General features: G+C 36.2%; 1 protein-coding gene and 1 pseudogene across 1 annotated transcript; both read left to right on the top strand.

Moving 5' to 3' along the window:
* Positions 1-1,853: 1,853 nt before the first annotated feature.
* On the top strand, positions 1,854-22,881 carry LOC137400413 (receptor-type tyrosine-protein phosphatase epsilon-like). The gene is made up of 14 exons (XM_068086742.1): positions 1,854-2,061; positions 3,383-3,520; positions 5,276-5,373; positions 6,047-6,172; positions 6,759-6,910; positions 8,151-8,286; positions 8,645-8,779; positions 11,446-11,542; positions 12,674-12,738; positions 16,947-17,069; positions 17,465-17,587; positions 18,747-18,889; positions 20,040-20,175; positions 22,807-22,881. Exons 1-14 carry the CDS (start codon positions 1,854-1,856, stop codon positions 22,879-22,881), a joined length of 1,755 nt encoding a protein of 584 aa, XP_067942843.1.
* A 2,712-nt stretch (positions 22,882-25,593) lies between these two features.
* The window catches only part of LOC137400412 (SUMO-activating enzyme subunit 1-like), a 36,572-nt pseudogene continuing 35,306 nt past the window's right edge, over positions 25,594-26,859 (top strand).

Here is a 26,859-nt window from a genome sequence, read left to right as displayed (position 1 = left end):
TGATCTGAAGTCCCTGCTTGAAGCAGTTAGGCTATACCACGCAATGATGGGACAAGTCAAGCAACTGGTATGGTTGCTGACAAGCTACCAGGGTACATTCAGCAATGGCGATGAAGATGTAGAACAGATCTCCAAGATGGAGCATTGTATCCCACTGAAGAAGGAGACCTGACGCATTCGTCAACGTCTCTATTATTTGCGACCAAAAAGGAGACTAAAGCCAAGCATAAAGTTCAAGAGCTGCTGAGCAAAAACTTATCAAGCTGTTTAGAAGGGCCAGGAGCACTATGGTGGTGTTGGCCCAAAAGAAAGAAGCAAGTGGCGGTACTAAGTTGAATACCCGCTGCTGATATGCATATCTTCTTCTCCAAATCGATGACAGCTTTTATGCATTGTTTGACAGCAAGTACTTCAGTTCACTGAACCTGGTCAAAAGCTACTGGCAAGTACCCTTAAACATCAACGCACAAAAGAAGCTGGCCTTTGCTGCCAGTTCAGCTTTTTGGAGGTGCAAGGTTTTTCCCTCGGGTCTTACTTCTAAGCCGACTACTTTTTTGAGACTAATGGAATGTGTGATACACAACTTGCATTAAAATACATTGCTTCTCTACTTGGATAACATGGTCATTACCCTAAATTTACACTCACCTGCAGCGGTTGTATGAAGTGTTCCAGCACCTAAAAACAGTTGAGACAAAGCTAAAGCCATATGGTTTGCACTAAAGGTACCTCTACTAATCTAGGAAAAATACAGCGGTTTGAAAATGACTAGCCCCAAAGGCTCAGAGAGTTGGAAGGTGAACTGAGTATGGTTTGCGACTATTCTCAGTATATACTCAGCTTTACTACCACAGCACAGTTTTTGCATCAACTGAATGAAAAAGGCAAAAAGTGCATTTAAAGCAAGGGAGAGCAGACAGTTTTTGAGAAGCTGAAAAACATCTGTTCTTGGTTTTTGTACTGGGCTATCAAGAACCGAGCCGATTGTATATCCTGGATGCGGATGCAAGCAGCTGCAGAGTGAATTCTGTGCTATCACAAATACAAGAAGAGAGAGGTCTGAGAGAGTGATGGCTTTCTTTAGCAAGATCCTGACTCTTGCAGAGAGAAACTGCTGTGTAAACTAAAGGGAGCTGCTTGCTTTTCTAGCTTAACTTGTAGAGTCAGCCTTTCTTGCTGAGTACAGATCACGCTTCTCACAAATGGCTCTGCCGGCGGTGATAGCACTTGAACTAGGTGGCCAAGGCGCTAAAGATCTTATCCAAATTTTCATCGTGATGAAATACTGAGCCAAACTTTGCCACAAGAATGCTGACAAGTTTTAGCTGACAGACCTGTGAACACTGCCGACAGTGCAAGCTCATCGAGCTGTGAGATGGAAGAAAGACTAAAAAAAACTTGCTATAGATTGCCACCTCTATGTTGAAGAGACTCAACAGCTCAACAGTTGTTTCAAAAGTCAGCAAGACTACGCGCAATACGGTCAGTTATATGGGTTAGTTCACAGCCATGGCAGCCGGCCCAGACTAACCGAGGCCACCCGGGAACCTGTTGACACTTTTCAGTGATGATTCGAGGAGATGCCGCCAAAGAGCTGTCACGGATGCAAACTGCTGGCTAGGGACCGGTGGCCACCATACACCATGCTAACGCTAGATCAAAGAAACCAACACAGAATCAGCTGGAGGTGGGAGGCAAGGACTAGGACAGCTACATGAAATTAATTCAATTCTTGAGCTATGACTGAATATATTCCTGAAAGTCTAGACATCCCCCAGCTGATCAAGAGCTGTGAGGTCTGCTAAGCGGCACCAAAACAGCCAGCAGTAGGCATAGACTATTGTGAACCCTCTATGGCAGAAGGTGGCCTTAGACCTGGTCGGACCGATGCCGGAAACACCCAAAACAAACAAGTAGATTTTGATGCACATGGACTGCTTCACAACATGACAAGATTCCCTAGCTTTTCCAGAAGCCACGGCTCAGTGGTGGCAAGTGGGGTATTCTGCTACACTGGCCGGTTGGAGCAAATTCACACTGACCAGGGAGCAGAGTTCGAGAGTCAGCTAATGACTGAGGTTTGCCAACTCTAGCAAATAGGGAAAACTCACATTACGCTTACGCTCTACCACTCACTAGCCAATGTAAAAGGCAATTGAGAGACTTTGTGTAAGCTCCACTGATGATTTCAGCATCAAGAAGATTGAGACAGAGTGCTCCCTAAACTAATTAAAGAGTACCGAGGTACACTTCATTTGGTCACAGGAGAGCAGTCAAATTTGTAAATGCTTCAGACAGGAGCTGCAACTGCCTGATTAGCTAGTGTTCAGCTCAACACTCACAGAGGCCCAACCTTCTTACAATTACGTTGTAAAGATGCTGAGGACGCCGAAAAAGTGTGGTCAACTTTGTGAGAAAACAAATGGCCATGTGGCAAAAGAACCAAAAAGAAGCTTTGCTGCATTCACCAGGAGCTTTGGTCATGAATGAACACAGTAGAAGAGGAGACAGCCTGAACCTCTGGGCCAAATTTCTGAGATCGTAACAGATCATTATGGCTTGGCCAAACCATGCTTGCTTGATAGAAGGCTAAGTTCAGTCTTTTTTGCAGAGCGAGAGTCGTTTGAAACCCTTCAATATTTGCCAGAAAAGCTTGGTAGAGCACCAACTACAATGAAACTTCAACCCTTATATAAAAAGGGCCAAGAAGCAGAAGGTTTAAGTAGATGTGTTGGCCAAGTTAGATATGGCAAAAAATAGGGCTGAGGTTACCATAGCCTGAAGTTTAGCCAAGAATTTGAGGCCCGGCTGAAAGAGCCGTTAAGGCAGCTGTGAGGACAGAAGTGCAAACTCCGGCTAAATTCAAGTGCAAAAGATGGCTCGGATCACTCGGTAGGCAAATCGGTATGGAGAATGGGTGTCGCTATCTGCAGTGGCAGTCAATCTGTAAAGCCCCCAATGTAGAAAAACAGGAACTGAGAAAAGGCGGCAATCTCAAAGGATTAATGGAAAAAGGCCATTGGTTTCTTCCGCTTACAGTGAGCAAGTTCTTTTCTGGAGATACAGCAATCTCTACACCACAGCCACAGCTACCGATCTATCTTCTGACAAACCTGCTAACATGACTGAGAAGACTGAGCAGACTCATTTCCCAAGAGTGCTGACAGCCCACAAGCCCCTCTACAACCTGAAAGGGGAGAAAGCTTACCAGTTGCTGGATAACCGCCATCACTAGAGTCTGCTATTCATCTATACGGCCAGCTTGATCCAGACCTTAAGACGGACACAAGTGTTATCTAGCCTTTGCTAAGTCTGAGGTACAACAACCAGAGTTAGGAGTGTGACAACACCAGCTCTGGTCTCAACAACTCTTGCCTTCCAGTGCTGAGTAGAAAGCCCCCAGAGCTTGTAATAGAGAAGAGTGTGGTGGCAAAGTGCAGAGACTTTGGCCAACTGCCTAGCCAATCGCGGAACCGAAGTTATAGCCAAGTCAAGTCTCGACACAGTGGGAAACTCAGCGGTAGGTGAGTCAGTTCGGCCTACCGAGTTGACTATGCAAAGGAACAATGGGAAGATGCAATCTAGGAGCAGAGCCTAGCAAATGAGCAAATCTATATAAGGAACTCAGATAAGCTAAGGAAGGTAGAGATTGTTGGTAGTCTCTTACATGTTGTGTTGTAATGCGCGTACATTGATTACATGTACATGTATTTATAAATACCTTTGTAATATATAAACATCGTATAGCTCGCACTCATCGGCTTCAATCTTGAGGAGATTGAAGAGAACCAGGAGTTTCTTTTGCAAGTAAAATTATTATAACCTTTGTCATATTAATTTGTTTGAGATAATAGTTCAATCAATTGAATGTGTTGTTCTAAGAGTATTCATTTTGAGTTTTAAAATTAAGGCGCAATACCTTTTAGTGTGCTTTTGACAATGAGTTGCTTTTCATAAGATTCTTTCAAATAAAAATCAAATTAATAAAACTTGACTTGGCTGATGTGAAACTAATGTAGCTACTCATACTCGATCGATCATACATGGGAACATCTCAGTTAGCCATAATATTAATTAAAAGGGTAAAAGATTCACTTCCAAATTTCTAACACTGGCCCAAAGTGAGCAACGGTTGTGTCTAACATAAGATATCTCAAAATAGCTGTGGTCAGCCTGCTTGAGCCTTCAATATATGTCATGATAATCATAACATATACTGAAAGCATAGGACATAAATGACTTATGTCATAGTACATTTACCACTTCACTATTTTATAGGGTTATGAGAATGAGATCACGTATATCGCTGCACAAGGTAACAGCAATTGTGTTGTGCTAATTATGAGGTACTCTAGCTGCTAAACTAGCAATAACACCTGTAACTATTATCATGCGTGTCAAGCTAAGTTTCTCATCAGAATGACTTTTGTATTTCTAGCTATCTTTAAAGCAGACATACTTGGTACCATAGATCATATGCTCTTAGCTGTAGTTTTGTAGCAGTGTACTTGTAGGAGTTGTGCCTGCAAATGGATACCATTTTGCAGGCACAATAGGTGGCCGCTGAAAATAAAGGTAGTAAATAGCCATTACTGATTATACTGTTATCTTGTTTGACTTACATATTTACTCATAGGTTTCATAATGCTCTTATAGAAACACATCAATTACAGATTACCAAGTCAATGGCTCCATTACCTACGACTGCTTTTAAAAATTAGGAAAGAAGTATGAGTTTGGATACTTCTGATAACAGTTAAATGGAGGAAGTTGATTAGTGGATGTGGTAGAACTATTAACCCATAAAATTATTTTGGTAATGTTTATCAATGTATGTGTAGTTAGAAGTTTTCATCCTTAAGCTGCTAGGCTAACCTAAAGGGTGAAGAACAAATATTGATCAAATAACTTATATGCATTTGTTTCTAAAGATTTTAGGGTTAATTTTGTTGCCATTTGACGCACCTGCTCTAAAATATACATGATCCACAAGCTTCATTCATGTTATATCAGAACGTCAGTGACTAGGTTGCATATTTAAATAATAAAGTTATGTTAAACTAAACTCATGAAGGTTGGCTATGTTTATGAAATTTTTGTCAATTTCCTGAGCTTCAAAGTTTGTTCAATCTAAACTTCAAAATTTAATTATCTTGAACCATCATATTTTAATAAAATAAATTTATTCTCAATCATAGAAATTTAGAGCTTTGGCTACTATTGGTAGTTTCAAGATATGAATGTTGAATAAGATTCAGTATTTCAACTGTTGCAGGACCCACTGAGACAACTGTAGATGATTTCTGGCTTATGATCTGGCAGCAAAAGATCAGAGTGATAGTCATGGTGACAGGTGCCATAGAACATGGAAGGGTAGGACTTACAACGCTGATACTAGTATTTGTTGCATGCGTGGAGGGTTTATTTCATTATTAGCATATGGTGTAAACCAATTGGATGTAGTTGTAGGCAATTGCGGCACATTGCAGCGTGTGTGTGATCTAATAAAAATGGACCATGTAAATGTTTTGCTTCAGTAGTATGATTATGGGAATGCTTACACTATCAATTTGGGAATTTTCAACAGTTGCATAATGTTCAAAACAAATTTAAAATTTTTATTACTCAAGGCATTGGATGAACAATGTATCATCCTGCAAAATCCAAAATCATCAGCAAAGGGCAGAAAATTAAAATCTATAATTATTTTTTAAATAAAGCATTACTATCGCAAAACATTGCTTCGGTTATTATAAATAGATTTAAAATGACCTAATCAGAGCATGAAAACAAAAGTTTACAAATTAAAAGACTTGATAAGATATTCTGAGATTATCCCGAGGTTTAATTCAAGAAATAGTAAGAGGTCTGTTATCTTTACATAAATTCTACAAGTTTTTACCATAAGTTTAGCGTGCCGTATAAAAGAATAAAAAGAATTGGTGACATGCACATGTATATACTGTATAGAGTGTATATAAATTATATAAATCTAAGCTTACAAATTTGCATAAATTGTAAATATTATTTCTTAAATATATTCCAGGTAAAGTGTGTACAATATTGGCCCGAGGACCCAGGAGATGTGATGACCTTTCGAGATATAAAAGTAACACAGACTTCTCCAGAAGTTTGGCCTGATTTCACTGTCAGAACATTTCAAGTTACAAAGGTGGGAGATAAAAACTGCTCATCTCTTTGGAAATTTCTCTTTGAAGTTCAGTTCGTTTGTATATGTCCTAAAGGAATCATACTTTATACTTAGAAGGATATTTTTTAAATCTTTATCAATTTTCAGCCGCAAAACAATGTGTCATAATGCCATGTTGAATGCTTTCAGTCACTTTAAAAATGCAAAAACTCCGCATTTTGCTAGCCGGATTAGCCAATAAGCTATGAGCAATGGCAGCAACGTTCAGAACAAGCAGCCAAAATCTTATGCTAATGTTTGCAGAAGAGTAATTTAATCACATAAATTGTTATATTGTTCAGCGAGGGTCTTATTATTTATGCTGCTATCATCAATTTGGAGTAAAATATATAGACTGATATTTTATCATTCAAGTTATGTTGGTTAGTCTTTAGTAGCAAGACTATAAGAGTTCGATGTTGATAGTTGATAGTTGATCATCCAACCATTCCTACATCCTGACTGCCTGTTCTGTGTACTTTACCATTTGCCTTTGCTCATTGTAATTTAGCCCACCATTGTGCGATAGTTCAATCCGAATCAGAGAAAACATGCTGTTGAGTTTTAGGATGGTCAGACTCAAAGCATCAAGCATTTCAATTACTTGACCTGGCCAGACCATGGAGTACCTAATGATATGGGTCCCTATGTGACTTTCTTCTCTAAGATCAGAGCTTTCACTTTTCGCCAGACGGATTCATTGAGGCTTGTCCACTGCAGGTGCAACTTACAGTACTTTTTAGCCTAGAGAAAACTACTACTGCCAAAAAGTCTTTTTGATTTGGAAAGGGCTTGTTAAATGTTTTTAAAATAGGGTTTGTAAGTAAAGATTAGTAAAGAGGAAACTGTATGGTAAAGTTAGTAAAGGAGAGTTAGTAAGGGAAGGTTTACGGTGGATATTTGTAAAGTGAGTCTTGTAAAGGAGAGGTTGTATAAAGGAGGTAAAAAATGAGGGCTTAGAAAAAAAGGCTTAAAATGGAGTCATAAGGGAATGGCTAGCAAACGAGGGTTTAATAGGAAGGACTCGTTATGGAAAGGTTGGAAAGACTTGGTTATAGGGAAGGGATTGGAATAAAGTTGTAAGGAGTGCTTATAAGAAAGTCAAGGTAACAAAAATGATAGTGTTCAATCAAGCATTGCAGATATTGCTATCAGTTGAATAGAATAGGTCTGTTAGTGTCTATAAATAGTATACCCATTATTCTATGTTTGGTTATTTTACTTTTGCCCTATTCCATTTACTCTACAGCTTGAAAGCTATTTTACTCATAAAAACAAAACCAGATCAGAGTTTTTGTTGAACTAGTGCGGTTGAAATTCTATGAATGGATTTTAACTACTGTTTTTTTCTGGACTGTTAACCACATCTTTATATAAGCCACACGTGCTTTATTTAAAAAAATGATAATAAAACAATACATAGGCCGCACATTTTGTATAGGCTGCAGAACTAAAAGTAGTGCTTTATAACACGGCAGCAACTTAGTTGGTTAAACCGGAACTGTTCCTTTAGGCACTGTTCTCTATTAACTGACGCTTTTTAACCCAGCGCCTAGCAGAACAGTACCATTAGGCATTGTTTCGTTTTTTCTTTCACCGCTAGAAATTCAAACGGAGATTTTGGTTAGCGCGATGATAGCGGTGAAAGAAAAAACCGCAGATTACCCGCAGCCTCTAAATAAGCGTCATGGCTCAAAACATCTGACAAAAGCAGCGGCTAATAGTTAGAAAAGTAAGGTATTCATACTTTTTTTGCTCTAAAACAACTATCTTGAGAATAGTCAGCTATGTGACCTGTTCTGCAATTTTGATTGTTAGCTTTTCTTTTTTTTTAGATATTTAGCCAATATCTCGATCGAGTGTATCTAATATATATGGTTAATAGAGAGACAAATACATAGATTTTTTATAAGACTTTTACCATGTTCAGCATGTCTACATTCAATGCAACTTTACACAGCGCTGGTGTGGGACGAACAGGCACCTATATTGCAATGGATACACTCCTGCGGCAGGTGGCAGCAGAGAAGGTGATAAACGCTTTCAGCTTTGTTAAAGAAATGAGAGCTCGACGTCCATGCATGATTCAGACAGTGGTAGGTGACTAATACTTGATCGAGAAATGATATTGTTGTTGCTATGTTAAACTCGATGTTGAAGCACCTAATAGAAACTGTAAAAGCCTATTCTCAAGTGGCCTATTCAATAGAGGTCTAAGCAGCTAAAGAGCTATTATTTTGTCCTGTGCTAAAGCAACAAAATAAATTTCACTCATGAAACTCTAGCCAGTTGAATAACCAGCTTTAAACTCAGTTTCACGAGAAGATAACTGTGAGTAAGATTAAGAGAACACCAAATCCGTTTTATTGTTTTGAAGCTATCGTGGCAAAATGTAAAAGTAACCATAACGCCATCGATGGTGTGCTTCACATGAAGTCATACAAATCATTGTAGGACCAGTATCATTTCTTATATAAGGCAGTGGTTGAGTTCCTGATTACTTCTCAATTTGTCTGCCCAGCCGCTGACCTTGAAAGTAAATTGACTAGCCGAAAACCAGGACAATATGCCATTGCTGAAGAGTTTCTGGTAAGTGATAATATGCGTAATAAGAAGAATTTCTGAGTTTTAGGGTATAAGCCGAGCTTTAGGGGAAAAGCCAAGATTTAGGAGATAAACCAAGCTTAAGGTAAGGTGAGTTATTTTTGCTCAGACACCATCAGTGACTACTGTTTGACATACGTGAAGCGGCAAGTTGGAAATTTGGATTGGTGATATTGCGAGATAATCATGCTGTACCCTACATTGTGTATGATGCTTTTAGTCACGCGATAATTATATGGTACACAATGATAATGATAATAATAGTGTAATGTTGTATATTAATAGGGTACACAATAATAATAATAATAATAATAATAATAGTATAATGTTATATAATAATAGGGTACACAATAATAATGATAATAATAGTATAATGATATATAATAATAGGGTACACAATAATAATGATAGTAATAGCATAATGCTATATAACAATAGGATACACAATAATAATGATAATAATAGTATAATGTTATATAATAATAGGGTACACAATAATAGTGATAATAATAGTATAATGATATATAATAATAAGGTACACAATAATAATGATAATATTAATAATAATAATACAATGTCATATAATAGTAATAATAAGAGACACAATTCCTTTGCTAATGGATGTTCTCCTAACTCCAAAAGGTTAAATTAAATTATTAAATTTTTCAATAACCTTTATACTTCCTGCTTATCAACTCCTTGTCACACAACTAGCTCATGACTGAATAACAGATGAGAAGTATTCAACACTTTTAGCATGACATACTTTATCTAATACATGGGTTAAGGCAAGCCCCTTACCACCCTATATTCAGGTTGTTTTCATGTGGTAGCTAGCCTTAGCCTGAAGGGTAGATTGTATGTATGACCACAAGTTAAGGCTAAACACCTACCACCCTATACTCAAGTTGTTTCATGTGGCAGCTAGCCTTATCCTGAAGTTTGAGCGTACGTATGACCAGAAGTTAAGTCTAGCCACCGTCAAAAGATAATGAATGAGCCCTTGATCATTCATCCTTTATTGGGTTTATTAGTGCCATAGCGTAGTGACAGCATAAAAATGGGCTTTTATTATAATATTATATGTAAAGATTGATAATAGCAAAAGATTAATTAGAAGGTATAAATATGCAGTAGCCAATGATAACTAGATTTGGCACACTCTCTGCTTTGGCGTAAAATGAAGTACTTAGGGTTCACATAATTGCAAACTAACAAGTTTATGGCTGTCAATTTTTTAATGGATGACAATTTTAAATAAAGTTTAGGGAAAAAGTTGTTCAACCCGCCATGATTGTGTCAATTCATAAAAAAATTCCATGGAGTTACATTCTTTTCAGTTTGACTAGTTTGACAAGAGAAGGTTGCTAGCTGTTTTTATATGCCTTGATTATCCTCAAGGAACCAGTTTGAATGTTTAAACCATAGATACAGTAAACCTTACTATACCTTACTATATCTGTGGTTTAAACTACACTGAAACGGGTTATAATAGCTTATTGGACATTTGCTTATCAGCAGGTTTATTGCAGTAAATTTTCCAATTTCCAATGAATGAACATACCAAGTAGTTTAGCTAAAAAGTGCAGGCAACTCAATTTGGTTGTTTTAACGTTTATAAGGGATCAAGAAATGAAATCCTTCTCTAGTTTGACTAGGGCTTCAAAAAAGGTAACTAGCTGTTTTCAATTGCATAGATCTGTGGAGTTTCTCAATAAAAAGATTGACTGTTTTGACTTTAGTTAGAAGGAGGTATAATAACCTATTGGGCATTTGCCAAGGTGCAAATATTCAGGCTGGTTAAAAGTCGCTGACATGGTGTACAAGAATATGACATCACGCTCGCTGCTCATGAAATAAAACTGGTTTCTAATCAGTCCATTACCACACACGACCTTGAGCTAACCTTTGGTATATCATCAACTCAAGCTAGGTAACAAGGAACCTTTTTGATCTGTTATCTTCCCTTAAAGCATTTGCAAACAAAACACTTATGTAAGCCAACCAAGATTTTAGATAAACTTTATTAAGTGGCTGGGTTTTAAGAATTGTTTTAATAAATAGGCTAAATTATACTTGGTAATCTTTTTTTGGTGTTTGCTTTTGTTATAAAATTTTCTGTGCAAATAACAAGTGAGTTATCAAAAGCTCAGTTCTAAATCAAATTATTTATTTAATGGTCTGTACTATTTTCATAATAACAAAACCTGTATTAAAAAGCAATAGTTTAATTTAGAGTGGTTTGATTAAACTTTATGGTTCCAGCAATAAAGTTAAGATTTATTGACTTTTTTCCCTGAAAACAAGAGAGAATTTTTTGTATATCTCCAGATATATTAAGTTAGAATTCTACATTAAGTGATAATGTAACTGATGTTATTTGTTCTCTCTGCTGTGAAAGTCTAGTTAAATTACTCTGTTTTAGTATTTATCCTATTAACCCTATTAAATATACTTTCTTTTAGAGAGTTTTATTTCAAATTTTATGTATAGTTTTGAAACTTTAAACTATATGTACAGCCATTATAGTAAAAACAGACAACTTTTCTTACAGAATTGTTTATTGTAATAGCTAAACCATCTACGGAAATGTCTATTTAATACCAAGCTACTGATTTTGTCTTTCATAAAATCTTTCTTTTGTATCAAAGCGTATTGAAAAGAGAGTGGAAATGGCCAAGTTTGACTACAGTGTGGGAAAAGAGCCAAAAAACAGGGAGAAGAATAGATTTTCTGAAATATTGCCAGGTATTGTGTTGTGCAAAGTGCCATGAACTACTAAATGTAATGAAGTACCAAATGTTAGGTAGTATTTGGTAGTATTTGGTAGTATGTAGTGGCAGGTAGTATATAGTGTTGGGTCTTATGTAATATGACGCATTATGTCATGTCAGGTATTGTCACTCACTATGATTTCTTGACTTGATGTAGTGACATGCGCTACACTAAATGATGTATGCTAACAGATGCTAATTAGTGACAAGAGATGAGTAGTGACTGGTTTTGTGTAGCACAAAGTGCTATGTAAGGACTTTGTCAAGCAGTGACACTGACATGCAGTGGCAGATACCATGCAGCACTTTGCATTTTTTGGTCTCGTTTGCTATTTGGTGCCAGGTATGCTACAGTATACTGTTGAGTGCTCTGTAATAGCTATTGTGGAGTATACTCATGCAGATACGCAAAAGGGTAGAGCACACACCTGCAATTATAATCCTGCGAAACCTAGTGAAGTGATGTCAGAGAAGAGACAGAATGAAGCTTGTTTATGATGCAGAAGCAATTAATTGGCTTTACACAACAAGAACCACTCCCATTTCTCTTTTCAACGACTTTTAATTTTTTGTAGTGGAACTACAGTGAAAACTTCTCATGCCCAAAAAAGGTCAAGCTAAACACACTTGATTTTGTAGTTGCTTTTATTTTTTTGTGTTGATTGGTTTGGAAAGCTTTGCCATTGACAGCCTGTAAGCCACGTGAAAAAACTTGACTCTGACCTCAACTCACATGTTTCTGCTTAACATGCTTTATCAGTTAGTTTGCGTAAACTGCAAGTGCAAATAGATATTGAACCTTTGTTATGAAGGGCTTTAGTTTGAAGACAGTGTGAGAAGGTCTTACAAGTGAACTTGTACAAAATATTTGTAGATTTTATCAGACATCTGAATTTTTCTATCATTTGCGGATGTTTCTGATGTTTGGCATCATCTGACTATCAGGATATTTCAAGATTAAAATCAACAAAACTTGAGCATTTTGTTGAAACCATCAGAAAAATACATTCCAAATGACATCATTAGTTGCTATGTTTAGTATAGTTAATATTGGCTTATCGTCTTCAAGTTGTAGCATTTTGCATCTCTATTCTGTGTATTGTAGCTTCACATAGCAGCTTGTACCTTGGTGATGGAGGTGCTACATACATCAATGCTGTCCTTGTTAACGTGAGTATTTTATACTACTTTAGCAAATGTTTGTAACCACATATGTGACCCCGGCAGTCAGAATGTACAATCGTGCGGTAATTGGATTGTTCGCAATAGAGCGCAACGCGTGCTATATGCTATTATATGACTCACCGTCACTATTTTAGTAAGCAGTGGTTTATAGTGCATTCAACCCTGCTATTTCACGTGGTCTTGTTTATTTTTGTGTCTGACCAATCATAAAGCCAGAATTGTCATTTAAATCTACCCATATCGGTGGTTGCTATGGAATTTGTCATAACCCAAGATCTTAAGTATAGACTCTAATTGCGGGTACGCGCGTGTATGTGGCCATTTTCTGTTTCAACGCTTCAGGCTAAAACAAAATAAACCGTCGCACAAATTACGGCTAGTTGACGCTAATAATTTAGATGTGTTGTTTAGAATGTAATTCTAAGTATTTCTACTTAGAATCGAAGTCAGCTGTTTCAGATAATAGTGAAAGCGATGATGAGCATTGTGATAATAGGGAAACCTCAGAAATACAGCTGCTTACGCAATATGTAGCTGCTAACGATAAGGAGAGTAATGTCAGGGTTTGAAGCAATAGATGACCAAAAGTCAAAAGAAATGATAAATTGTGGGATCACCTAATACCACAACTGCTGCAAAACATTGCACCAAACACTGTGATGCATCAATAAGCAGACATGAAATATATGGCAATTGCTATGATGCTAGAAATATCAATCATGGGAGTTGTCCAACCATCACAGCTGATGCAATGTGAATATATGGGACATCAGTTCGATTGGGAGTTGTCCAACCATCACAGCTGATGCAATGTGAATATATGGGACATCAGTTCGATTGGGAGTTGTCTGATCATTATAATGAAAAGCTTAATGAATGAAAAACAGCATAAAACTGTTACTAAATCACGATTATTATTGATCAACACCACTTAATATGAAAGAGGCTAACTAGTTACAACAATTATTAATGGATATTCCGCGAAGCAAACAACTCTACAGAGTATCAGGCAAAAATGGAGGTATATCGCCAATATTACAGGAGCCAGCCACATTAATGACTTGTTGGAGCGAAGAAGCAGCCGGCGTGCACCAGATCGGCAACCAGCCATCAGTGAAAGAATCATTTACAACACTTTATTTAGTATATTTAGTTATAGCTTATAACATCATTATAGTCTAGAAAATGTTGTATTGTAGAGCAGTAGAAAAATATAGCATAATTATTCATTAACTCAGATATTGTATTTTATGAGAAAATATCGACGAAATGGTTGTACAAAGAATGGCATAATATTATAATAGTTTCTCTTGCTTCATATAAACTAGCTAGCTAATAGCATCTTAGAACGAGGACTACTGTAAAATTAATTTTATAATGCTGCCATTGTTAGTTTTTGAGTTATGGCCAGTTTTGTACAATTTGTTACCGGACTTAGAATATTTTTCACTTCTCATTAGCTTGTCGTCATGGAATCCCAACCACAGTAAGGAATTTTAGCTCACCGCAAGGAATCTGAAATAGAAATTACACAAAAGCTTACGCAAAGACCGCAAATAAAACACAACCAACCAATGACATTCGACAATGGCTCAAGGACAAGTATAAAAGAGGGGCAAAATCAAGGGAAAAGCAGGAGAAGCTGGCAGCGAGCCAGACGGCAAAGGGGAGCCGCAAAGGAGAAGCTGGCAGCGAGCCAGACGGCAAAGGGGAGCCGCAAAGGAGATGCTGGCAGCGAGCCAGACGGCAAAGGGGTGCTGCAAGGAAGAGCCAAGATAGGAGGATTAACATAAGCCCAAGATAGCCAAGGAGCCAGCAGCAACCAGCTCGCCGAGGATAGACTCAACAAACACGATTCACCCAAAAGAGGTGGCAAGCCAGGAAGCCATAAAGCCCTGAGAGAAGAGAGCTAACTCAGCCACCCCTGTTTACAGTAAGAGCTACTGCTACACGCCTAACAGATACGTACTCATTTAACCTAGTAAGGCCATAACAAATAGGGCTAAGCATATTGTTATTTTTGCTTGAGCTAGTAAGCCTTGACAGAATAATTGTTATTTTGACCTTTGGAGGAAAATAGAGTTCACAGACACTTAGAAACAAACCACTGGCGTGTTATTGTCAATTATAAGATAATTACCTGCAGAGAGTTGCCTTCAAGAGATAGTAGGCTTCATAATCTCAATAATACTTGATACTTGGGCTCATCGATACAGCAACGCCTTACTGTCAAAACAAATTGCAAGGAAAACTATAGTAGTGCCCATCTCCATTGATTGAGTTGCTATTTCAATTTTGCTTTATAGCAACGGTCTGATTTTTTTGTGGGGCAGAAGTGCCACTTTGTCTGCGGTCAAAATTTGTCTTGGGAGAAATTGAACTCAAGGTCCAGAGGCTAACCATTACACATAGAACAATAAAACCATAGAACCATTGTAGTATTTCACTCAAAGGAAACTCACAAAACAGTACATTTCATATTATTATTTAAATATCAAATTATCATTATTAACCTACTTTTTATATTCATTATTATAATAAATTTTAAATAAACATAATAAATTAAATTATTTAAAATTTCTCCCTTGACAGTAACAGCGATCATCCTAATTAATTAAATTACAAAGAATAACGATCAGCCTATCACTGCTGATAACTTTCCCATTATAGCTGTTGACATCAAACTAATATGTGGATGCAAATGTAAGGAATTCTGCACTAGTTTTATGTCATCTAAACAAATAAGCCTCGTTAGAAGTGTGTCAAGGATTACCGAAGGACACATTACATATGGTTGTGTTGGGACAAACTGCCACTAATATAACAAGCAAACACGTTGAATGGGCTACAATAAATCTCTGCAGTGTACTCTGTGTTATAATGTGTGAGTGTTAAACTACATAAAAATAGCTCTAGATTGAATGGTCACTTGATGAGTTGGGTTGATATTTCCGCACCTTGATGCCCTCTGTGGTCACTTTTCGTTGACCTTACCATGACCTTATGTATAGATGGACAATTTTGAATACACTTCCAACATTTTGATAAGTCGTTGGATTGGCATTATATGCAGTCATAGCAATATAGCTTGATGAGAAGTGCCCAGTTTGAAGCATAACCTTTTAATGTAAATCTCCAGGAAGGTGAGCTTTTAGCCACATATATTGCTGACCTTACCCTGACCTTTGGAAGGTCAACCGTCAATCAAATTTAAATAAAAATGTGACCATCATCTTTTTCAGGGTTTTATGTGTAGAATGCCAGGTTTCATCAATATAGGTTGAGATTAAGTGGTCTGTTACTAGGGCATTTTGATTTGTAAGCAAATACCATGATTTACGATTTACGAATCGGCAACCTTATCCTGCCTAAACTCAAAACAACAGTTTTAGTTCTTCGTGAGACCTTCTTTACTAAATCTTGCATAACCCGGGCATATATAATCCGATTTAAAAAATTTAAATTGCATTAAAATCCTCAGATATTGCTGATTCTGAATCTGTAAATAACTCAAAAATGTGGTTTTAGCACGATTACACATTCTGACTGCCTGGGTCACATATGTGATTGGTCAGTTGGAATAACCAAATAACATAATGGTCTTTATTCCAATGCAAAATCCAACATAGCATCACGTCGCATTTAGAAATAATAAGATAAATCTTAGTTTTACGGGGAGTTATATTCACATTAAAGTGATAACTACAAACTTCCTCATTTTTTACTACACAGCAAGTATTACAGTGCTTTTAATTTTTGGCATAAATTTTATATTTGTATTTTAATTGCCTTAAATGCTGCCAAGAATGACTTTTTAAACAAAACTTTCATTTCCCAATCGATTCTTCTAATAGCTTATCAAAACCAAACACTGTTCTCCCAAATTGATTAAAAGGCTGTTTGTTTAAGATGCCTAAGAAATCCAAACTATCTTAGCCTTCAAAACTTTCTTTTGAAGTTTATATTTCTGTGTAGCTGATTAACTTGCTGCTGAAGAAATACAACTTATCCTATTTATATCCCATCATGGGAGAGCACACAACTCTGATAAGTTTCAATGACTTCGACAGCACACTGCTCTCTGATTTAATTTTCTATGACTCTACTCAATAACAGTGACTTACTCAATAATTATAACAACAAAAACCCTTCTTTGGTCACAAATTAAAACTTCAACTACAATTACATTTTAGGCTCATAGAGAAAGGAATCATTGGATTTCTACCCAGCTGCCTCTCTCTAACACCGTGACTGACTTTTGGAAAATGGTTCTTGACCAAAATACAAATGTGATAGCTCAACTTGAAGGAGCGCGGGTAGGAATTTGTAAAATAGTACTAACTGGATATCGTAGTTCTTACTTAAAGGAGCAGAAGTAACACTTGATGCCAAGTTGTGGATGTGCAGAGAATAGAACATTCTAAAAGTAGCAAGAAAGCAGATAGCAGTGTACTGCATGTCTTGAGTGAGATATTAAAATATGGGGTGATTGTGAAAGCTAAGATACATTCAATTCGACTGCACTTCAAGAATGAAGGTTTAATGTCTTAAAACTATAAATATGAGAGAAGACTTGTCTTACATCTTTTCTATATCTGCATAGTAATCACAAATTCATAATTTGTAGAGAACAAAAATTTTGATGTCATGCTACCATTAGGAAAAAACTTGATAAAACAGCTACTCATGTTATTGCTGTTGTTGTATTTAGGTACCATTTTATCCGAGGAAAGATGGTGAGAGTCTGGTCGTCAAACCATATACCATCTCCCGCATCAGCACTGAACAGTCTGGCCAGATTGCAAAGGTCTCACTGAAAGACGAACCCGAGAATGTAAGAAAGTGCTGCCAAGCGCCCTCTATTAATATTTCTTTGTAGTTTTAATAGTTGACCAGCACTAAAGGAAAATGAGTGAAGTAAATAGCTGATTTGAACGCTGCTACAAATATTATTCTGACAATTCTTTGCATATTGTGAATCCATTCAGTACGAGTCAAACATATTAGTAAATACATGCATTCTTTCTTACAAGGAAAGAAGTGATAGTTTCAAAAACAAGTTTAAGTTATGTAGTTAGTGATTGCTTGATATGTATAGCGAAATCTATTTTAGCCTGTAAAACAATAAAAATTGACCTATTTTTGTTGATATCCTGCAATGTGATCAATTTTAGACTGTTCCATATTACTAGATGATCTGTTTTCGCATATAAATTGCTACTAAGTGACCTATTTTAGTTTGTGAAATCTATCAAGGTGACCTAATTTAGCTTACAAAATCCTTCGTGAGGACCTTTTTTCAGCCTATACCATATTATTAAGCAAATTTTGTTCGCATACAACCTGCTACTAAGTGACCTATTTTGAATTACATTATTCCACTAAGAGATCAATTTTAGGCCTACATTCTATAGATAACCCTTTTTTATCCAATTCGGATGTGTTGCCAATTCTGAGCTGATTTTTCTACTCAGCCAAACTGATTTGGTTTTATACCCTCACAATCATTGTCTCAGCTTAGATTTTTCTCTCTTTCACTTATTTAGAGGCACCTCTAAGTTGTTTTATTATTATGCCTACTTTTATTTTGCAGGGTAAGTTCTGATTGTCCCCATCAAAACTAGTCAAAGTTTGCTAAATTCCGATAACCTTTTCCCTTACGTAATGCATTTTAATGTGCCGATATTCACCATAATACATATAGTCTTTCCATTTTTGCCTATTTCTTCTACCAAAACCTGACTTTTTATTTTATTGCAGATCTCACGAGATAGTTGTGTATACTTTCTTCTACTCTTTTGAGTAGTTTCCATTCTTTTACATAAATCTTGATGTCTTCCTATGTATCGTCATTTTTTGATAGAGCTTAATAAGATCTCATCTGCTTGCGCATTGAGCTATCGTAGAAGCTACTTCTACGTTTGTCATCTTTACCTTAAACTGTAGTTTAAAACTTGCGGCTTGCTGAGATTTTCATATTTATTTGATTACAGAAAAAACCAGCCACAGTTCAGATTATGGTTGCCATGGAATGGGAAGCGGACATACCTTCTACTGAGACCATTCTCCAATTACAAGGTGCTCTTGAGAAAAAACAACAGCAAACAGGCAACAACAGAGTCTCCGTCACCTGCAAGTGTGTTCTAATATTCGTCTACACTGGCCATAGGTTTAGCCACCATGCAATGGCCAGACGATTATGTAGACAAACGTTTGGCAAAAAGTCATTCAGCCAAATGAACATTTAGTCATAAAGCGTGGCAACAACAATATTATTGTAGCCAAATATAGCTAGAAAAAATGATTTTGTTTAAAAATTGACCAGCTGATGCTACTGAATTGTATGAATTTTTATAAAAGAACCACCAGATCTTTAATAGAAAACTTTAGTCTTTTATCGAGATTTAAAAGCTGCATGAAAAATAAATTTCCTCGAGGTACTTACTCTCAACCTTTAGACGCTTTCTGATTTGTTTTATTTAGCGCTAAACTTCTTTCAATTATATTAAATTAACAAAGATTAACTTTTATCAATTAAATTCAACTTAACAAAGAAATTGTCTAGAATCTTTAAACTCTGTGCTACATTATAAAAACAACTGTAATCTAATTTATAAAAACGAACCTATCGCTTTCACACTTTTTTTGCCAAGATTCCTCTAAACCAAAAGCTCATAGATCAAATGTACTTTGCTCAAGTCTGTTAACTAAATTCCTGTCGCGACAGATACAGTTCTGTCTAATTCTTATCTATGTTTTTATTTCCGTTCGTTTTATCAGCAAAGGCAGATATAATGTGAGCATTCAAATTCAAATTAATTAGTAAGAGTTCTTTTGACTGTCAGATTTTTTAATGTTGCCTAGCGCTCTCTAAATGGAGTACAAATGATTGCCCAACAAAACATTTTCCAAATTCTGCGTCAATAAGTAGCAACAAACTGGAAAAAAAACTTTCAAGTCATAGAAACTGCTCAAACAAATGAAAAAAATAAAATATTTTATTTTGAGTGAAGTTTCAAATGGATAAATTGCTGAAGATTTTTGTTACAACCAATGAATTAGCCTTTTTAGCTAATGCCTAGAAAATTTTCTGCTGCGTGGTTTTGCTCAATCGCTTGTTCCTTTCCGTAAGCATTGACACATTTTACATATAATAAGCTTTGGATGCCATCATATGCCCTTCCGAATGTCAATCAATTTGACTTAACCTATAAGATGTCACTGATTGGTAGATGTTGGTAAAATGTAGTAATACAAGACTTGAAGCTGTGAGCTTATGTTGACAGCAATGGGGCGACTCGATGTGGCACCTTTATCACCTCTTATAACGCCATAGAGAAACTCAAAGCTGAGCAAGAAGCTGATGTCTATAACCCTGTGGTGATGGCCAAGCACCGACGACCTCAGTTCATTGCAAGTCTAGTATGTTCTACCGTGTTTTAATATAACCAGTTGTTACCATAGGAACACAAATTATGACAACTTACCGACATGCGTGTTGAAAGCTTGGGAAATATGGCAACATTAGACCAAAACTAGAATTGATGTAATTAATATAAAAACTGTTTGAATGTTGAAGCAAGCATTTGAGGGAACAATGTTTACATAAATTTATTCATTAAGAAACATGATAAGTTGATTTCAGTAGCAGTTTTAGAACCGCGTTTATTAAAGCAGTCCAAATTTTAGTCAAGAACTAGCAGAATTTTTTCCATTTCTAACTTTTATGCAACGAAAACAACTGCTTACAAAAAGAATTGTTTTTCCCCAATAAAACTATTGATAAATTAAAAGTTTTTATGAGAGCTATGAATCCATTTATCATTGATTAGTGCCAAAACTCAATAGCTGTTTTCTCTCCGCAAATTGGAAGTTACGATGGCAATGATGAGTAGGAGAGTGGACTCTGCCAACAAACAGTCAACCGCTTTCATTAGGTTGCACGTTTTTGTAAAATCAACCCATTAGCAAAAACCCACTCTTGGAATTAAGGTCTCATGGTAATTATGTCGACAGGAACTGATATAAAGGTACTAATGTTACTAAATTATTCTAAAATATACATGTAGTAAAAACTTTGATACTGTGAATAGTCTTTTCTAGGACTGTTTAAGTCATACGGATTTTAAGTTATACGAACAGTGAAATACATGTATAGGTACACTGTAAACTGCTTAATCTATCTCAAGGCCTTCCCAAACCCTAAGTCTTCAAAAAAGACTAAAATTAGACTTGACTTTTCAGTATAGTGGCTGTGCCATAACTTCAGTATTATCGGTTTGAATTGACAACATTTTCCTTTTTCTTATCATTTAACTTGATTTATGGTCCATTATTGCAATAACTTTACAATAGGTTAAGAGAAGTGCATACATTGATTTCATTTTTCTCAGCAAAATGTTCTATGCTGCACAGGAAAAATAATAAAAATATTTTAGTCTTAAAATAAAGTAAAATAATTATCTATCCACTGTAATAAGAGTGGTGTCTATCTGTATGTCAAACAACGCAATGCTAGAGTTCAAGGGTAGGATATATATAGTTCTTTGTTGGCAATAATTTCACTTCAAAAGTAGAAATGTTTTTAAAATAAAAGATAACTTTTGACAAATCATCACGCATGCGGCTCAGATTGGTAGACCAACACTCTAACATCTGCAACAATCAATTGCTTATAGTATTTTTTAGAGATGCCCCGATTCTAATTTCACCAGCCGATTCAGATACCGATTCGATATACCGATTCTCATTGAAAAATAATCCGATTCAGATCTTTTGGGTTGAATAGATAATTGTTAATTTTATTATGTAAATATTATGCAAAGAAAATATAAATATTGATGTATTATTTGTTTGTATTTATGGAAAAAAGACATACATGCATATACATTCACATACTGTCATACCGTTCATCTAGTAACAAAACAGTCCATGGTTCTTGAAATCTGTTATTAGTAATGGTAATTACTGTTAGTGATACAGCTTTATTTGTGATAATTAAGTCTTTCTTCTACTGCTGAACGAACTGCTGCGCCTGTACTGTTTAGAGTAAATAAATGTTTAATGACTCGATTATCTCAGTGAGACCGCTTTATCTTCTATCACTATCGATGTAGCCAGCACTACCGAAAGCCTCACTTGCCACAAATCATGGAGAACAGGCTAAATACCGATAGGTCACTGAAGTTATTTTATGCAATACAAACGATACATCATATAGTCAGGATCAAGAGAGAGATAACTTTATGCTTCGGAAGCTCAAATTACTTTCGTAATGCTAAAAAAATAGAAAAATTACACCGCATTCTTGTTTCTCATGATTGTTCTTTTATTCGTGATTGGCTGCAATAAATCATAAAGCTGTAATTGGGAAATACCGCACTTTGTGATTACGTCCTGACTAAAGCCAAAATATTCCTCAGCTGTGTGGATGTTTATTAGGGTATAGACAAGAAATAGATTGTGTGACAGGCTCGGAATTCATTAGGTAAAAAGAAGGAACTTGCAGCTGATGATTTGTTATTAGTGTAGCAGGCTAAAATACGGTTTTCTGCTAAATATGTGACCTGTAAAAATTATTTGAAGTTTCCGATTTTTTAAGAAAAGATCAACCGATACCGATTCAGATACTTAACACCCATATTGGCACCGATACCGATATTAGAATCGGGGCAACTCTAGTATTTTTATATAATGGCTCAGCAGCTTTTTCTTCGTGCTTCATTGACAAACCTAACGATCCCTCATGGTGAACTAAACTGTTTGGGTATTAGCACATGTAATAGAGGTAACCCTGTACACACTTTTCTCTCGCAAGTGCAGCAAAAGCATTTTAAGAACTCACACCAATTTAACCATGAATGTCGTATGAAATTTTTGGTGGTACGAAGCAAAATATTTACATATATCCGTAACGTTATGTGGACTTGACGTTATAGACTTATATTATTGGAGAGTTTACTGTAATCTTAATAAAAACTTAACAGAGTATCTGAAAAGAGTGAGAGTGTTATGACAGCATATCAACTGATTCTTTTGTTTTGTGCGTTTTAGAAGCAATATGAGTTCATCTACCAAGTTCTGAGTGCCTATGCAGAAAGCTTCTCTGAATACGCCAATTTTAGATAAACAAGCAGCTGGGTACTCGTTGAGTGCATCATGTGTGTGTGCTGCGTGCGTGTGTGTGTGTGTGGCCCGCCACAAGTTACACAATAGCAAAAACATATTTTAGACATTTTTTTACTAAAGCTTAGAATTCCAATGCTTGAGAATTATATAATTTTCTGAGAGTTTTATGTTTGATTATTTGATTATATTGTTCCGATTAGTTTTACTTGCTTAATTGTCTGGGTTGACATCACAGACAATGTTGGTGAGGATATAAGACAATATAAATTTTTCTACTTTTTCTGAACATTGATTCCAACATTTCTTAACTGATCAGCTGCTAAACAAACTGCCCACAATTTAACTATGGCAGAAAAAATTGGTAAACTGCAAAACAACGCTAGCAGCTTTTGAAGCCAATCTGGACATCTATAATTTACTTGTTTTACTTCATTATATTTTACTAGCGTGGTAAACATATTTTCCTACATTTTGATTTCTTTTGGACTTTAAAAGTGTGAGAGCCAATATCAACCAATAAAAATAAAACTGTGCGAAAACACAATTTACTGCAACATTGCTTATCTCACAAATAAATTACGTATACCATAGCGATTTTTGCTGGCAAGATATGATTGCCTATTTTAGACTCATTCCTGCATCCACATCTTGGTGATGTTATCCCGTTCTTATTCAGACATTACTAAAATTTCTCCTTGCTTCAATACCAGTTTCATGAAAATACTAGGCAATCAAAAAGGTGATGATTTACAACATGGAAGCTATACGCGATCATCTTTGTTTGTTATTGACTAACTATTAGGTCAGTGTTAGAAATCAGCAAGTGCTACAATTAGATCATATTTTTTTAAAAGACCAGTAGACTAGAAGTAAATACTACTGTAAAAATGGCTCGTTCAATACTAGTGTTTAACTTTTACTACAGGAACTGTTGGTTCAGTTCCATTCATCAATTACGACGATAGGAACTGCTAGTTCAATACAAGTAAGAAATTATTACTATAGAACTGCTGGTTCAGACTTGGTTATCAACTCTCAGTGGTTTAGTATTGTGATAGCTGATGACTAACTTAGTCATCAGCTATCACTATAAAAACTACTGGCTTAGTACTATTCATCAACTTTCTTTCTTGTAGCTGCTAGTTCAGTAATCAAAATCATTAATAACTTTTCTGACATCAGCAGTTATTCAAACAATCAGCTGGTCTGCATATTCAGTATTTATAGCTTGCATGCCTTAGTCAAACATCATCAGATTGTAGTTACTGAAGAAAGCTTGGTCTTTAATATTGCTAATTATTGACATTTGATTTCATTTGATATCTTAGGCTGACCTGGTGTTGGAGCTGAAAATAAAATTGATAACAGATTTGTTGAACCTCTTGTTGTTCACAAGAGTATGAACTATCGTTATATACTTTCTTGCTCTTAGAATCAACATAAGGTTTTGGAAAGTCTCATAGTATTTCTTATTTTGAGGTGAATTCTCCCTGGAAACTAAAGCTATAACCACTAGTGTCATAGAGAGGTAGAACGCGATACCTTGATGACATCAATCAGCAAGATAGGTTGATACCAGCAATGGTTAATCAAGATAACTAAATCTTAGTCTAGTTGCTCTGAGGTTTCACTGCATAAAGTAGATGTGTCTGCATTCGATAAGCTCATAGTACTTTCCAACTTACGTTATTTGAGTAAATGATACGAAGATCAACTTTTGTAAATAACGATCACAACAAATGATGGCTGTGACAAGTCTAGGTGGTTACTGTTGTACCTTTATAGTCCTATATGAATCTCCCATCAATTAATAAAGACATACCATAAGTCACTCAAACTATTAGATTAAACTTCTGGAACTGTTTAGACATTTCAATGTACTACACAAACAACTAAGCATGTATTCTAATTGTAAATTTGCTATATTTTGCTGTATAGCTTTTTAACATGCGCTTATGAAACAAATGCGTTTTACTATTAAAGAAAATTGCTATAAAGCCTCTGATCATATAAGTGGGAGATCTTTCTATCAGCCAGGTGTTCACTGAGTTCAGCATACTAATAAATACAAGCATCTGAGAGAATAGAACAGAGACAATTCATTGCGCTTCATAATTTGCTCTGTGGGTTTGAGGCAGCCCTGGAAGAATTCGGTGCTAAATACCAAAATATGAAATAATTTTTTATGGTTGAAGGAGTTGACCACTGCAGAAGCATGTTTTTTGGTTGTAGACCGCTCTTTTATCTTGAAACTTAAAATAAAGTCACAAATCAGTCAAAGTAGGGTACATGTATTAGGGCATTCTTAAGTTCTGCTCTTTACTTAGAACCATATTATTCATATACTTTTAGAGTGAATTCCAAAATCTAAGAGCTTGTTTTTGCCTCTTAAAAGCATGTGACAAGCAAAGTATCATCCCTCTTAAAAACATGTGACAAGCAAAGTAGCACCCAAGTGTCAGTTTTGATGTGCTAAAATCAAAGGATCAAGGATACGTTTTAGACAGCGGTTTTTCCTTAGCTTCGCTCTATTGGCAGCGGAAATTTGCGCAGTTGTGACGCTTAAGTTAGTGCGTAATTTTTCCTTATTTTGCGACTTTTAATAAAAGACGCTCAAGTCAGACTACGACCGATTCGACGACTGTTCTTTTTTGCGCAGTTTAACTGGAGTCGCCCAAAAGGTCAAGGAAACCAATGTTCGTTAGAAACTAAGGCGCGCATTGTTAGGGTCGGATAATCGCACTGAGACGGGAACAAAAAATAAAAACCCTTCTTAAACCCACAAGTTATCAAAATATGTCTGGACAAACCATTACAGAAGACGAAGCGGCACTTTATGATCGACAGATACGGTTATGGGGCCTTGATGCTCAAAAAAGGTATGCTGTGCAGTTTCGATAAACTTTAGCAGTTATGACATATATTTTATGTTGACATTATAAATATCTGCTTAATATTGAGACCCGCGAATGCATTGGATATTCTTGAGATTGTGACTGGGAAATATGTAGTGACTCGTCTTGAGAAACCAACGTCGTTTAATAGCTGGTAACTCTACCGTAAAACTGTTCTATTTAATCACTCAAAAGTAACCTTGTTATATGCGTTATCGAAGTATTTGACTTACTTGACAGCACAATAACATCAATGATTTATCACCGTTAGCACTTCTCCAATCTAGACTAATTTTACTGTGGTTGATTAAGTGTAGGCAAGCCGCCTGGTTTGTTCAATGATTGATTAAAGTGTGAGTTCAATTTATGGGACTTGACCCAGATCTTTAGTGCAAGCCTCAACTAGCTAAGCTCCGATGTTGATTGTTAGCAAATAGCAACACTCTTTATTTCATGGACCAAAACATAATATACAGTAACAAAGTTCTAGAATATGAGAAAGATAACAAATAGTGAGAAAGAACTAAGTAATATAAATCTCTTACGCCAACATCAAGCTTGTGTCTGCCCTTAAAGCTCAGTCTTACACGTCTGTAAGTGTCACTGCCAAAAGAGGCTGAGCTATTAAAACACTAGCTTTTATAGGCATTTAGGAAAGCCTGAGGACGGGTATATAATGTTTGTATCATATACTATGTTGTAGGAGTAAGTCCATTGGAAGGAACACTGTCTTTGGATACGTCACATGGAGAGCGCCGAGATTGTGGCTGGATGCTAGTATTGCATAATATTGTTTCCGTCAGCACCGTAATATGTCATGGAAAAATACCGGCTTAGGGTGAGGGTAAGTTCAGATATTTTTGGTAGAGCTTGGGGATGGGTGGATAGATGTAGTTACTCCCAAATTCCTTGGCGGTTTCCATAGGCGGTGTTGACTCATCAGTTTCCAGATTGATGTATTTTAATTTTGACATTTCCAATTAGGGAATCTTTTGATGTCTCTTAGGCGTCTCGATGCTTGTTCGAATTATAAGCTTGTACGGCGGTCTGGCTACATTCCTGCTGTTATCATGTTTTCGGAGTA

Source organism: Watersipora subatra, chromosome 7, assembly GCF_963576615.1.
Source record: "Watersipora subatra chromosome 7, tzWatSuba1.1, whole genome shotgun sequence".
Classification (NCBI taxonomy): domain Eukaryota; kingdom Metazoa; phylum Bryozoa; class Gymnolaemata; order Cheilostomatida; family Watersiporidae; genus Watersipora; species Watersipora subatra.
Note: the sequence above shows the minus strand (reverse complement) of the source record. Positions and strands in the feature narration are given on the sequence as shown.